General features: G+C 50.6%; 2 protein-coding genes across 2 annotated transcripts in view; both read left to right on the top strand.

Annotated features, from left to right (window-relative positions):
* Window positions 1-15034, top strand: part of MUC4 (mucin 4, cell surface associated) — a 70463-nt gene that overhangs the window by 29762 nt on the left and 25667 nt on the right. The gene's annotated exons all lie outside the window — the stretch shown is intronic.
* On the top strand, window positions 5425-12875 carry LOC147915145 (uncharacterized). Its single transcript, XM_087440140.1, has 2 exons — window positions 5425-6213; window positions 12570-12875. Exons 1-2 carry the CDS (start codon window positions 5425-5427, stop codon window positions 12873-12875), a joined length of 1095 nt encoding a protein of 364 aa, XP_087296266.1.

Raw genomic sequence — 15034 nt, 5'->3', positions numbered from 1 at the left:
GAGCACATCACATCCCTCATCCTCTTCAAGTAGGCACAGTACTACAGAAGGAGGTGCTCATGAGACCACTCCTTCAGGTGAAACAAGCACTTCGTCCCCTTCCAGTGTTGGACATACACCTCACACGACTTCACAAATGTTGCCAGCCCCAACCTCACCAGACACCATGGTAGGAAACACACAGTATACAGCAGTTTCTGCAACAACAAGTTTAACTCGGGTCACCTCAGCGGTCTCAACAAAGTCTGCTGTAGAGAGACAGTCAGCAGTCCCCTCTTCCACTAACTTCCCTCTGGAAACATTGGCATCTTCTCAGAGACACCAGACTGAGAGCATGGAGACCACCAGAGAATCTGAAACCAGCACCATCACACCACTGAGCACATCACTTCCCTCACCCTCTCCAAGTAGGCACACTAGTACAGAAGGAGGTGCTCACGAGACTACTCCTTCAGGTGAAGCAAACACTTTGTCCCCTTCCAGTGTCAGACACACACTTCAGACAACTTCACAAATGTTGCCAGTCCCAACCTCACCAGACGCCACAGTAGGAAACACAGAGTACACAGCAGCTTCTGCAGCAACAAGTTTAACTTGGGTCACCTCAGCAGTCCCAACAACGTCTGCTGTAGAGAGACAGTCAACGGCCGCCTCGTCCACTAACATTCCTCTGGAAACATCGGCATCTTCTCAGAAACACCAGACTCAGAGCATGGAGACCACCAGAGAATCTGAAACCAGCACCATCACACGACTGAGCACATCAGCTCCCTCATCCTCTCCAAGTGGACACACTCCTACAGAAGGACGAGCTCAGGAGACCTCTCCTTCAGGTAAAACAAGCACTTCATACACATCCGTTGTGAGCCACACACCTGAGACAACTTCACAAATGCTTCCAGCCTCAACTTCACCAGATGCCATGTTAGGAAACAGAGAGCACACAGCAGCTTCTGCAACAACAAGTTTGGCTCGAGTCACCTCAGCGGTCTCAGCAACATCTGCTATAGAGGAACAGTCAACAGCACCCTCTTCCACTACCTCTCCTCTAGGAGCATCGGTATCTTCTCAGAAACACCAGACTCAGAGCATGGAGACCACCAGAGAATCTCAAACCAGCACCATCACACCACTGAACACATCAGCTCCCTCATCCTCTCCACCTAGAGACACTCCTACAGTAGGACGTGCTCAGGAGACCTCTCCTTCAGGTAAAACAAGCACTTCATCCCCTTCCGGTGTCAGACACACATCTCAGACAACTTCACAAATGTTGCCAGCCCCAACCTCACCAGACGCCACGGTAGGAAACACAGAGTACACAGCAGCTTCTGCTACAACAAGTTTAACTTGGGTCACCTCAGTAGTCTCAACAAAGTCTGCTGTAGAGAGACAGTCAACAGCACCCTCCTCCACTACCTCTCCTCTGGGAGCATCGGCGTCATCTCAGAAACACCAGACTCAGAGCATGGAGACCACCAGAGAATCTCAAACCCACACCATCATACCACTGAGCACATCAGCTCCCTCATCCTCTCCAAGCGGACACACTGCTACAGCAGGACGTGCTCAGGAGACCTCTCCTTCAGGTAAAACAGGCACTTCATCCCCTTCCAGTGTCAGCCACAAATCTCAGACAACTTCACAAATGTTTCAAGTCCGACCTTCACCACATGACGCGGTAAGAAACACAGAGTACACACCACCTTCTGCAACAACAAGTTTGGCTCGGGTCACCTCAGCGGTCTCAGGAACATCTGCTATAGAGGAACAGTCAACAGCACCCTCTTCCACTAACTTTCCTCTGGAAACATTGGCATCTTCTCAGAAACACCAGACTCAGAGCATGGAGACCACCAGTGAATCTCAAACCAGCACCACGACGCCGCTGAGCACATCACATCCCTCATCCTCTCCCAGTAGGCACACTACTACAGAAGGAAGTCCTCACGAGACCACTCCTTCAGGTGAAACAAGCGCTTCGTCCCCTTCCAGTGTCAGACACACACCTCAGACGACTTCGCAAATGTTGCCAGTCCCAACCTCACCACTCGCCACGGTAGGAAACACAGAATACATAGCAGCTTCTGCAACAACAAGTTTGCCTCTTGTTACCTCAGCAGTCGCAACAACGTCTGCTGTAGAGAGAAGGTCCACAGCACCCTCTTCCACTAACTTTCCTCTGGAAACATTGTCCTCTTCTCAGAAACACCTGACTCAGAGCATGGAGACCACCAGTGAATCTCAAACCAGCACCATCACACCACTGAGCACATCAGCTCCCTCATCCTCTCCAAGTGGACACACTCCTACTGAAGGACGTGCTCATGAGACTTCTCCTTCTGGTGAAACAAGCACTTCACCCCCATCCATTGTCAGACACACACCTCAGACAACTTCACCAATGTTGCCATCCTCAACCTCACATGATGCCATATTAGGAAACACAGAGTTCACAGCAGCTTCTGCAACAACAAGTTTGGCTCGGGTCACCTCAGCGGTCTCAGCAACATCTGCTATAGAGGAACAGTCAACAGCACCCTCTTCCATGACCTCTGCTCTGGGCGCATCGGTATCTTCTCATAGACACCAGACTCAGAGCATGGAGACCACCAGAGAATCTCAAACCAGCACCATCACGCCACTGAGCTCATCACCTCCCTCATCCTCTCCAAGTAGGCACACTACTACAGAAGGAGGTGCTCAGGAGACCACTCCTTCAGGTGAAACAAGCACTTCGTTCCCTTCCAGTGTCGGACATACACCTCAGACGACTTCACAAATGTTGCGAGCCCCAACCTCACCAGACGCCATGGTAGGAAACACACAGTATACAGCAGTTTCTGCAACAACAAGTTTAACTCGGGTCACCTCAGCGGTCTCAACAAAGTCTGCTGTAGAGAGACAGTCAGCACTCCCCTCCTCCACTAACTACCCTCTGGAAACATTGGCATCTTCTCAGAGACACCAGACTGGGAGCATGGAGACCACCAGAGAATCTAAAACCAGCACCATCACACCACTGAGCACATCACTTCCCTCACCCTCTCCAAGTAGGCACACTACTACAGAAGGAGGTGCTCACGAGACCACTCCTTCAGGTGAAGCAAACACTTTGTCCCCTTCCAGTGTCAGACACACACTTCAGACAACTTCACAAATGTTGCCAGTCCCAACCTCACCAGACGCCACAGTAGGAAACACAGAGTACACAGCAGCTTCTGCAGCAACAAGTTTAACTTGGGTCACCTCAGCAGTCCCAACAACGTCTGCTGTAGAGAGACAGTCAACAGCCGCCTCTTCCACTAACATTCCGCTGGAAACATCGGCATCTTCTCATAAACACCAGACTCAGAGCATGGAGACCACCAGAGAATCTCAAACCAGCACCATCACACGACTGAGCACATCAGCTCCCTCATCCTCTCCAAGTGGACACACTCCTACAGAAGGACGTGCTCAGGAGACCTCTCCTTCAGGTAAAACAAGCACTTCATACACATCCGTTGTGAGCCACACACCTGAGACAACTTCACAAATGCTTCTAGCCTCAACTTCACCAGATGCCATGTTAGGAAACAGAGAGTACACAGCAGCTTCTGCAACAACAAGTTTGGCTCGGGTCACCTCAGCGGTCTCAGCAACATCTGCTATAGAGGAACTGTCAACAGCACCCTCTTCCACTACCTCTGCTCTGGGAGCATCGGTATCTCATCAGTTACAGAAGACTCAGAGCATGGAGACCACCAGAGAATCTGAAACCAGCACCATCACACCACTGAGCACATCAGCTCCCTCATCCTCTCCAAGTGGACACACTCCTACTGAAGGACGTGCTCATGAGACTTCTCCTTCTGGTGAAACAAGCACTTCATCCATATCCATTGTCAGACACACACCTCAGACAACTTCACAAATGTTGCCAGCCTCAACCTCACCAGATGCCATTTTAGGAAACACAGAGTACACAGCAGCTTCTGCAACAACAAGTTTAACTTGGGTCACCTCAGCAGTCCCAACAACGTCTGCTGTAGAGAGACAGTCAACAGCCGCCTCTTCCACTAACATTCCTCTGGAAACATCGGCATCTTCTCAGAAACACCAGACTCAGAGCATGGAGACCACCAGAGAATCTCAAACCAGCACCATCACACGACTGAGCACATCAGCTCCCTCATCCTCTCCAAGTGGACACACTCCTACAGAAGGACGTGCTCAGGAGACCTCTCCTTCAGGTAAAACAAGCACTTCATACACATCCGTTGTCAGCCACACACCTGAGACAACTTCACAAATGCTGCCAGTGTCAACTTCACCAGATGCCATGGTAGGTAACAGAGAGTACACAGCAGCTTCTGCAGCAACAAGTTTGGCTCAGATCACCTCAGCAGTCTCAGCAACATCTGCTATAGAAGAACAGTCAACAGCACACTCTTCCACTACCTCTCCTCCGGGAGCATCGGTATCTTCTCAGAAACACCAGACTCAGAGCATGGAGACCACCAGAGAATCTCAAACCAGCACCATCACACCACTGAACACATCAGCTCCTCATCCTCTCCACCTAGAGACACTCCTACAGAAGGACGTGCTCAGGAGACCTCTCCTTCAGGTAAAACAAGCACTTCATCCCCTTCCAGTGTCAGACACACATCTCAGACAACTTCACAAATGTTGCCAGCCCCAACCTCACCAGACGCCACGGTCAGACACACAGAGTACACAGCAGCTTCTGCTACAACAAGTTTAACTTGGGTCACCTCAGTAGTCTCAACAAAGTCTGCTGTAGAGAGACAGTCAACAGCACCCTCCTCCACTACCTCTCCTCTGGGAGCATCGGCGTCGTCTCAGAAACACCAGACTCAGAGCATGGAGACCACCAGAGAATCTCAAACCCACACCATCATACCACTGAGCACATCAGCTCCCTCATCCTCTCCAAGCGGACACACTCCTACAGCAGGACGTGCTCAGGAGACCTCTCCTTCAGGTAAAACAGGTACTTCATCCCCTTCCAGTGTCAGCCACAAATCTCAGACAACTTCACAAATGTTGCAAGTCCGACCTTCACCACATGACGCGGTAGGAAACACAGAGTACACACCACCTTCTGCAACAAGTTTGGCTCGGGTCACCTCAGCGGTCTCAGCAACATCTGCTATAGAGGAACAGTCAACAGCACCCTCTTCCACTAACTTTCCTCTGGAAACATTGGCATCTTCTCAGAAACACCAGACTCAGAGCATGGAGACCACCAGAGAATCTCAAACCAGCACCACGACGCCGCTGAGCACATCACATCCCTCATCCTCTCCCAGTAGGCACACTACTACAGAAGGAAGTCCTCACGAGACCACTCCTTCAGGTGAAACAAGCGCTTCGTCCCCTTCCAGTGTCAGACACACACCTCAGACGACTTCGCAAATGTTGCCAGTCCCAACCTCACCACTCGCCACGGTAGGAAACACAGAATACATAGCAGCTTCTGCAACAACAAGTTTGCCTCTTGTTACCTCAGCAGTCGCAACAACGTCTGCTGTAGAGAGAAAGTCCACAGCGCCCTCTTCCACTAACTTTCCTCTGGAAACATTGTCCTCTTCTCAGAAACACCTGACTCAGAGCATGGAGACCACCAGTGAATCTGAAACCAGCACCATCACACCACTGAGCACATCAGCTCCCTCATCCTCTCCAAGTGGACACACTCCTACTGAAGGACGTGCTCATGAGACCTCTCCTTCTGGTGAAACAAGCACTTCACCCCCATTCATTGGCAGACACACACCTCAGACAACTTCACCAATGTTGCCAGTCCCAACCTCACCAGACGCCACAGTAGGAAACACAGAGTTCACAGCAGCTTCTGCAACAACACGTTTGGCTCGAGTCACCTCAGCGGTCTCAGCAACATCTGCTATAGAGAAACAGTCAACAGCACCCTCTTCCATGACCTCTGCTCTGGGCGCATCGGTATCTTCTCATAGACACCAGACTCAGAGCATGGAGACCACCAGAGAATCTCAAACCAGCACCATCACACGACTGAGCACATCAGCTCCCTCATCCTCTCCAAGTGGACACACGCCTACAGGAGGACATAGTCAGGAGACCTCTGCTTCAGGTAAAACAAGCAATTCATCCACATCCATTGTCGGCCACACACCTCAGACGACTTCACAAATGTTGCCAGCCCCAACCTCACCAGACGCCATGGTAGGAAACACAGAGTACACACCACCTTCTGCAACAACAAGTTTGGCTCGGGTCACCTCAGCGGTCTCAGCAACATCTGCTATAGAGGAACAGTCAACAGCACCCTCTTCCACTAACTCTGCTCTGGGCGCATCGGTATCTTCTCATAGACACCAGACTCAGAGCATGGAGACCACCAGAGAATCTCAAACCAGCACCATCATGCCACTGAGCTCATCACCTCCCTCATCCTCTCCAAGTAGGCACACTACTACAGAAGGAGGTGCTCAGGAGACCACTCCTTCAGGTGAAACAAGCACTTCGTCCCCTTCCAGTGTCGGACATACACCTCAGACGACTTCACAAATGTTGCCAGCCCCAACCTCACCAGACGCCATGGTAGGAAACACACAGTATACAGCAGTTTCTGCAACAACAAGTTTAACTCGGGTCACCTCAGCGGTCTCAACAAAGTCTGCTGTAGAGAGACAGTCAGCACTCCCCTCCTCCACTAACTACCCTCTGGAAACATTGGCATCTTCTCAGAGACACCAGACTGAGAGCATGGAGACCACCAGAGAATCTGACACCAGCACCATCTCACCACTGAGCACATCACTTCCCTCACCCTCTCCAAGTAGGCACACTACTACAGAAGGAGGTGCTCACGAGACTACTCCTTCAGGTGAAGCAAACACTTTGTCCCCTTCCAGTGTCAGACACACACTTCAGACAACTTCACAAATGTTGCCAGTCCCAACCTCACCACTCGCCACGGTAGGAAACACAGAGTACACAGCAGCTTCTGCAGCAACAAGTTTAACTTGGGTCACCTCAGCAGTCCCAACAACGTCTGCTGTAGAGAGACAGTCAACAGCCGCCTCTTCCACTAACATTCCGCTGGAAACATCGGCATCTTCTCAGAAACACCAGACTCAGAGCATGGAGACCACCAGAGAATCTCAAACCAGCACCATCACACGACTGAGCACATCAGCTCCCTCATCCTCTCCAAGTGGACACACTCCTACAGAAGGACGTGCTCAGGAGACCTCTCCTTCAGGTAAAACAAGCACTACATACACATCCGTTGTGAGCCACACACCTGAGACAACTTCACAAATGCTTCCAGCCTCAACTTCACCAGATGCCATGGCAGGAAACAGAGAGTACACAGCAGCTTCTGCAACAACAAGTTTGGCTCGGGTCACCTCAGCGGTCTCAGCAACATCTGCTATAGAGGAACAGTCAACAGCACCCTCTTCCACTACCTCTGCTCTGGGAGCATCGGTATCTCATCAGTTATACCAGACTCAGAGCATGGAGATCACCAGAGAATCTGAAACCAGCACCATCACACCACTGAGCACATCAGCTCACTCATCCTCTCCAAGTGGACACACTCCTACTGAAGGACGTGCTCATGAGACCTCTCCTTCTGGTGAAACAAGCACTTCATCCACATCCATTGTCAGACACACACCTCAGACAACTTCACAAATGTTGCCAGCCTCAACCTCACCAGATGCCATTTTAGGAAACACAGAGTACACAGCAGCTTCTGCAACAACAAGTTTGGCTCGAGTCACCTCAGCGGTCTCAGCAACATCTGCTCTAGAGGAACAGTCAACAGCACCCTCTTCCACTACCTCTGCTCTGGGCGCATCGGTATCTTCTCATAGACACCAGACTCAGAGCATGGAGACCACCAGAGAATCTCAAACCAGCACCATCACACGACTGAGCACATCAGCTCCCTCATCCTCTCCAAGTGGACACACTCCTACAGGAGGACGTGCTCAGGAGACCTCTCCTTCAGGTAAAACAAGCAATTCATCCACATCCATTGTCAGCCACACACCTCAGACGACTTCACAAATGTTGCCAGCACCTACCTCACCAGACCCCATGGTGGGAAACACACAGTACACAGCAGTTTCTGCAACAAGTTTAACTTGGGTCACCTCAGCGGTCTCAACAAAGTCTGCTGTAGAGAGACAGTCAACAGTCCCCTATTTCACTAACTTCCCGCTGGAAACATTGGCATCTTCTCAGACACACCAGACTGAGAGCATGGAGACCACCAGAGAATCTCAAACCAGCACCATCACACCACTGAGCACATCACATCCCTCATCCTCTCCAAGTAGGCACACTACTACAGAAGGAGGTGCTCACGAGACCACTCCTTCAGGTGAAGCAAACACTTCATCCCCTTCCAGTGTCAAACACACACCTCAGACAACTTCACTAATGTTGCCAGTCCCAACCTCACCAGATGCCACAGTAGGAAACACAGAGTACACAGCAGCTTCTGCAACAACAAGTTTAACTTGGGTCACCTCAGCAGTCCCAACAACGTCTGCTGTAGAGAGACAGTCAACAGCCGCCTCTTCCACTAACATTCCTCTGGAAACATCGGCATCTTCTCAGAAACACCAGACTCAGAGCATGGAGACCACCAGAGAATCTCAAACCAGCACCATCACACCACTGAGCACATCAGCTCCCTCATCCTCTCCAAGTGGACACACTCCTACAGAAGGACGTGCTCAGGAGACCTCTCCTTCAGGTAAAACAAGCACTTCATACACATCCGTTGTCAGCCACACACCTGAGACAACTTCACAAATGCTGCCAGTGTCAACTTCACCAGCTGCCATGGTAGGTAACAGAGAGTACACAGCAGCTTCTGCAGCAACAAGTTCGGCTCAGATCACCTCAGCAGTCTCAGCAACATCTGCTATAGAGGAACAGTCAACAGCACACTCTTCCACTACCCCTCCTCTAGGAGCATCGGTATCTTCTCAGAAACACCAGACTCAGAGCATGGAGACCACCAGAGAATCTCAAACCCACACCATCATACCACTGAGCACATCAGCTCCCTCATCCTCTCCAAGCGGACACACTCCTACAGCAGGACGTGCTCAGGAGACCTCTCCTTCAGGTAAAACAGGCACTTCATCCCCTTCCAGTGTCAGCCACAAATCTCAGACAACTTCACAAATGTTTCAAGTCCGACCTTCACCACATGACGCGGTAGGAAACACAGAGTACACACCACCTTCTGCAACAACAAGTTTGGCTCGGGTCACCTCAGCGGTCTCAGGAACATCTGCTATAGAGGAACAGTCAACAGCACCCTCTTCCACTAACTTTCCTCTGGAAACATTGGCATCTTCTCAGAAACACCAGACTCAGAGCATGGAGACCACCAGAGAATCTCAAACCAGCACCACGACGCCGCTGAGCACATCACATCCCTCATCCTCTCCAAGTAGGCACACTACTACAGAAGGAGGTGCTCACGAGACTACTCCTTCAGGTGAAGCAAACACTTTGTCCCCTTCCAGTGTCAGACACACACTTCAGACAACTTCACAAATGTTGCCAGTCCCAACCTCACCAGACGCCACAGTAGGAAACACAGAGTACACAGCAGCTTCTGCAGCAACAAGTTTAACTTGGGTCACCTCAGCAGTCCCAACAACGTCTGCTGTAGAGAGACAGTCAACAGCCGCCTCTTCCACTAACATTCCTCTGGAAACATCGGCATCTTCTCAGAAACACCAGACTCAGAGCATGGAGACCACCAGAGAATCTCAAACCAGCACCATCACACGACTGAGCACATCAGCTCCCTCATCCTCTCCAAGTGGACACACTCCTACAGAAGGACGTGCTCAGGAGACCTCTCCTTCAGGTAAAACAAGCACTTCATACACATCCGTTGTCAGCCACACACCTGAGACAACTTCACAAATGCTGCCAGTGTCAACTTCACCAGATGCCATGGTAGGTAACAGAGAGTACACAGCAGCTTCTGCAGCAACAAGTTTGGCTCAGATCACCTCAGCAGTCTCAGCAACATCTGCTATAGAAGAACAGTCAACAGCACACTCTTCCACTACCTCTCCTCCGGGAGCATCGGTATCTTCTCAGAAACACCAGACTCAGAGCATGGAGACCACCAGAGAATCTCAAACCAGCACCATCACACCACTGAACACATCAGCTCCCTCATCCTCTCCACCTAGAGACACTCCTACAGAAGGACGTGCTCAGGAGACCTCTCCTTCAGGTAAAACAAGCACTTCATCCCCTTCCAGTGTCAGACACACATCTCAGACAACTTCACAAATGTTGCCAGCCCCAACCTCACCAGACGCCACGGTCAGACACACAGAGTACACAGCAGCTTCTGCTACAACAAGTTTAACTTGGGTCACCTCAGTAGTCTCAACAAAGTCTGCTGTAGAGAGACAGTCAACAGCACCCTCCTCCACTACCTCTCCTCTGGGAGCATCGGCGTCGTCTCAGAAACACCAGACTCAGAGCATGGAGACCACCAGAGAATCTCAAACCCACACCATCATACCACTGAGCACATCAGCTCCCTCATCCTCTCCCAGCGGACACACTCCTACAGCAGGACGTGCTCAGGAGACCTCTCCTTCAGGTAAAACAGGTACTTCATCCCCTTCCAGTGTCAGCCACAAATCTCAGACAACTTCACAAATGTTTCAAGTCCGACCTTCACCACATGACGCGGTAGGAAACACAGAGTACACACCACCTTCTGCAACAAGTTTGGCTCGGGTCACCTCAGCGGTCTCAGCAACATCTGCTATAGAGGAACAGTCAACAGCACCCTCTTCCACTAACTTTCCTCTGGAAACATTGGCATCTTCTCAGAAACACCAGACTCAGAGCATGGAGACCACCAGAGAATCTCAAACCAGCACCACGACGCCGCTGAGCACATCACATCCCTCATCCTCTCCCAGTAGGCACACTACTACAGAAGGAAGTCCTCACGAGACCACTCCTTCAGGTGAAACAAGCGCTTAGTCCCTTCCAGTGTCAGACACACACCTCAGACGACTTCGCCAAATGTTGCCAGTCCCAACCTCACCACTCGCCACGGTAGGAAACACAGAATACATAGCAGCTTCTGCAACAACAAGTTTGCCTCTTGTTACCTCAGCAGTCGCAACAACGTCTGCTGTAGAGAGAAAGTCCACAGCGCCCTCTTCCACTAACTTTCCTCTGGAAACATTGTCCTCTTCTCAGAAACACCTGACTCAGAGCATGGAGACCACCAGTGAATCTGAAACCAGCACCATCACACCACTGAGCACATCAGCTCCCTCATCCTCTCCAAGTGGACACACTCCTACTGAAGGACGTGCTCATGAGACCTCTCCTTCTGGTGAAACAAGCACTTCACCCCCATTCATTGGCAGACACACACCTCAGACAACTTCACCAATGTTGCCAGTCCCAACCTCACCAGACGCCACAGTAGGAAACACAGAGTTCACAGCAGCTTCTGCAACAACACGTTTGGCTCGAGTCACCTCAGCGGTCTCAGCAACATCTGCTATAGAGAAACAGTCAACAGCACCCTCTTCCATGACCTCTGCTCTGGGCGCATCGGTATCTTCTCATAGACACCAGACTCAGAGCATGGAGACCACCAGAGAATCTCAAACCAGCACCATCACACGACTGAGCACATCAGCTCCCTCATCCTCTCCAAGTGGACACACGCCTACAGGAGGACATAGTCAGGAGACCTCTGCTTCAGGTAAAACAAGCAATTCATCCACATCCATTGTCAGCCACACACCTCAGACGACTTCACAAATGTTGCCAGCCCCAACCTCACCAGACGCCATGGTAGGAAACACAGAGTACACACCACCTTCTGCAACAACAAGTTTGGCTCGGGTCACCTCAGCGGTCTCAGCAACATCTGCTATAGAGGAACAGTCAACAGCACCCTCTTCCACTACCTCTGCTCTGGGCGCATCGGTATCTTCTCATAGACACCAGACTCAGAGCATGGAGACCACCAGAGAATCTCAAACCAGCACCATCATGCCACTGAGCTCATCACATCCCTCATCCTCTCCAAGTAGGCACACTACTACAGAAGGAGGTGCTCACGAGACCACTCCTTCAGGTGAAACAAGCACTTCGTCCCCTTCCAGTGTTGGACATACACCTCAGACGACTTCACAAATGTTGCCAGCCCCAACCTCACCAGACGCCATGGTAGGAAACACACAGTATACAGCAGTTTCTGCAACAACAAGTTTAACTCGGGTCACCTCAGCGGTCTCAACAAAGTCTGCTGTAGAGAGACAGTCAGCAGTCCCCTCTTCCACTAACTTCCCTCTGGAAACATTGGCATCTTCTCAGAGACACCAGACTGAGAGCATGGAGACCACCAGAGAATCTGAAACCAGCACCATCACACCACTGAGCACATCACTTCCCTCATCCCCTCCAAGTAGGCACACTACTACAGAAGGAGGTGCTCACGAGACCACTCCTTCAGGTGAAGCAAACACTTTGTCCCCTTCCAGTGTCAGACACACACCTCAGACAACTTCACAAATGTTGCCAGTCCCAACCTCACCACTCGCCACGGTAGGAAACACAGAGTACACAGCAGCTTCTGCAGCAACAAGTTTGCCTCATGTCACCTCAGCAGTCCCAGCAACGTCTGCTGCAGAGAGACAGTCAACAGCGCCCTCTTCTACTACCTCTCCTCTGGGAGCATTGGCATCCTCTCAGAAACACCAGACTCAGAGCATGGAGACCACCAGAGAATCTCCAACCAGCACCCTCACAGCTCTGAGCACATCAGCTCCCTCATACTCTTCAAGTAGACACACTCCTACAGAAGGAGGTTCTCACGAGACCTCTCCTTCAAGTGAAACAAGCACTTCATCCCCTTCTAGTGTCAACTCCACACCTCAGACAACTTCGATAATGTTGCCAGCACCAACCTCACCAGATGCCACGTTAGGAAACTCAGAGTACACAGCAGTTTCTGCAACAACAAGTTTGACTCCGGTCACCTCAGCTGTCTCAACAACATCTGCTGGAGAGAGAAAATCAGCATTGCCCTCTTTCATTACCTCTCACCTGCGATCATCAACATCTTCTGAGAATCACCAGACTCCAAGATTTGAGAGCACCAGGTCATCTGAATCCAGCAAAATCACAGTAGCGATTATATCAACTCCTGCATCCTTTCCAAGTGGACATACTGTGTCTGCGATCATTTCTCAGGAGACATCCCCTTCAGTTGAAACCACCACTTTATCCCCTTCCCGTGTCAGCCACACATCTCTGACAACATCAGAAATGTTGATCTCACCAATCTCAGCCGACACCACTCTTGGAATCAGAGGAAATCCATCCCTGTCTGCAACTAGAAGATTTCCTCTTTTCAGTTCTAAAGTTTCTACAACATTGGAGTCAGAAGTACAATCAGCACCACTGTCTACCAGTTATTCGACTCCAAAAACATCTACAGTTTTCCACACCTACCAGAGTGAAGGTACAGAGACCCCAGGACAACATCATACTAGCAGCTCAACGTCTACAGGTGTTTCTTATCAGGCAATCACTCCAGGTGAAACAACAACATTCATTTCTTCATCCTTCAGTGATAGCAACACAACTCAGTCACAAAAAGGACTGTTGTCAGCACCAACAATAGCTACCACTGTGCTGGTCACAGAGAGCACATCCACTTCTACAGCTAGTACTATTTCTTCGGTTACCTCTAAGGTCCCAGCAACAGGTAAACAGGGAGAGCCAACCACACACCCGTATCTGAGCACATCTCCACAGGAAACAGTGGTTGTTTCCCAGACTCACTGGACACAAAGCACAGGGACCACTGGAGAGACTTATGTCAGTAGTACAAGCTCCAATGTGACCCAAAGCATCAAAACAGTCACACTGGCATCTCCTTCATCTGTACTAAGCGGACACACATCTCAAGAAACTATAACAGCAAGCCCAACAAGACAGTCAACACCAATCTCTATTAGAACCCCTCCTCAAGAATCATCAGCTGTTTCCCAGATAGGTCACACTAAAGACACACAGACCACACAAGAATTCCAAACCAGAAGTTTAGTCTTCCCCATCACTGACACAATCAAGACAGCTGCATCTGCAACTTCTTCATTCAAACCAAATGGACATTCACCCTCAGAAAGCGTTCCTCAGGATACATCCACCACAGACGAAGTGACAGTCTTCACCCAAGCACCCTCCAGGGACAGCAGCACAACTCAGGCTACTACCACTACTACAGAACTGTGGACATCACCATCCAGACCTGACACCACCCTGGGAACCTCAGGAGGCACATCATTTTCCATAACAAGCGCCATTCCTCAGGCCACCTCTGTAGTCTCAACATCAGGAGGCCCAGGAGGACAATCAATGTCACCTGCTACCAGCACCTCACCTGACACCACATCAGCCATTTCCCAAACCCACAAGACTCAAGGCACAGTGACCACTGTAGAATCGCACACCAGCACACCAGCCTCCTTGGTGATGGACACCACCTTGGTGGCAGACACCACCTTGGTGGGCACAGCTACAGATTCTTCATCCACACCAAGAAGCCAAACAACTCCAGGAAGTGCTTCCCCAGAAATGTCCACCTCTGATAAGATCAAGAGTTTCTCACCAACTCCTTCCAGGGAAAGCCACACAACTCGGTTAACAACTGAATTGTTGTCCATTGCAACCAGTTATGACACTACTCCAGGAACCAGGGGAATGGTGTCTGCTATTGCTCCCAGTACCACCACTTCAATCATTATCTCTGAGGTCTCAACAACAGGGAGACCAACAAGACAGTCAACTCCAGCTTCTCCCAGCACTTCTCCTCAGGAAACATCAGCCATTTCGCAGATGGCTCAGACTCAAAGTACGGGAACCACCAGAGGATCTGGTTCTCTCTCCCCCTTGATGGACACCTTCTCAACAGTCACATCTCCACCTCTTTCATCCACAC

The sequence above is a fragment of the Ceratotherium simum genome, chromosome 15 (genome assembly GCF_057802395.1).
Source record: "Ceratotherium simum simum isolate JZ-2026a chromosome 15, ASM5780239v1, whole genome shotgun sequence".
Classification (NCBI taxonomy): domain Eukaryota; kingdom Metazoa; phylum Chordata; class Mammalia; order Perissodactyla; family Rhinocerotidae; genus Ceratotherium; species Ceratotherium simum.
This window is presented reverse-complemented; position numbering and strand designations above follow the sequence as displayed.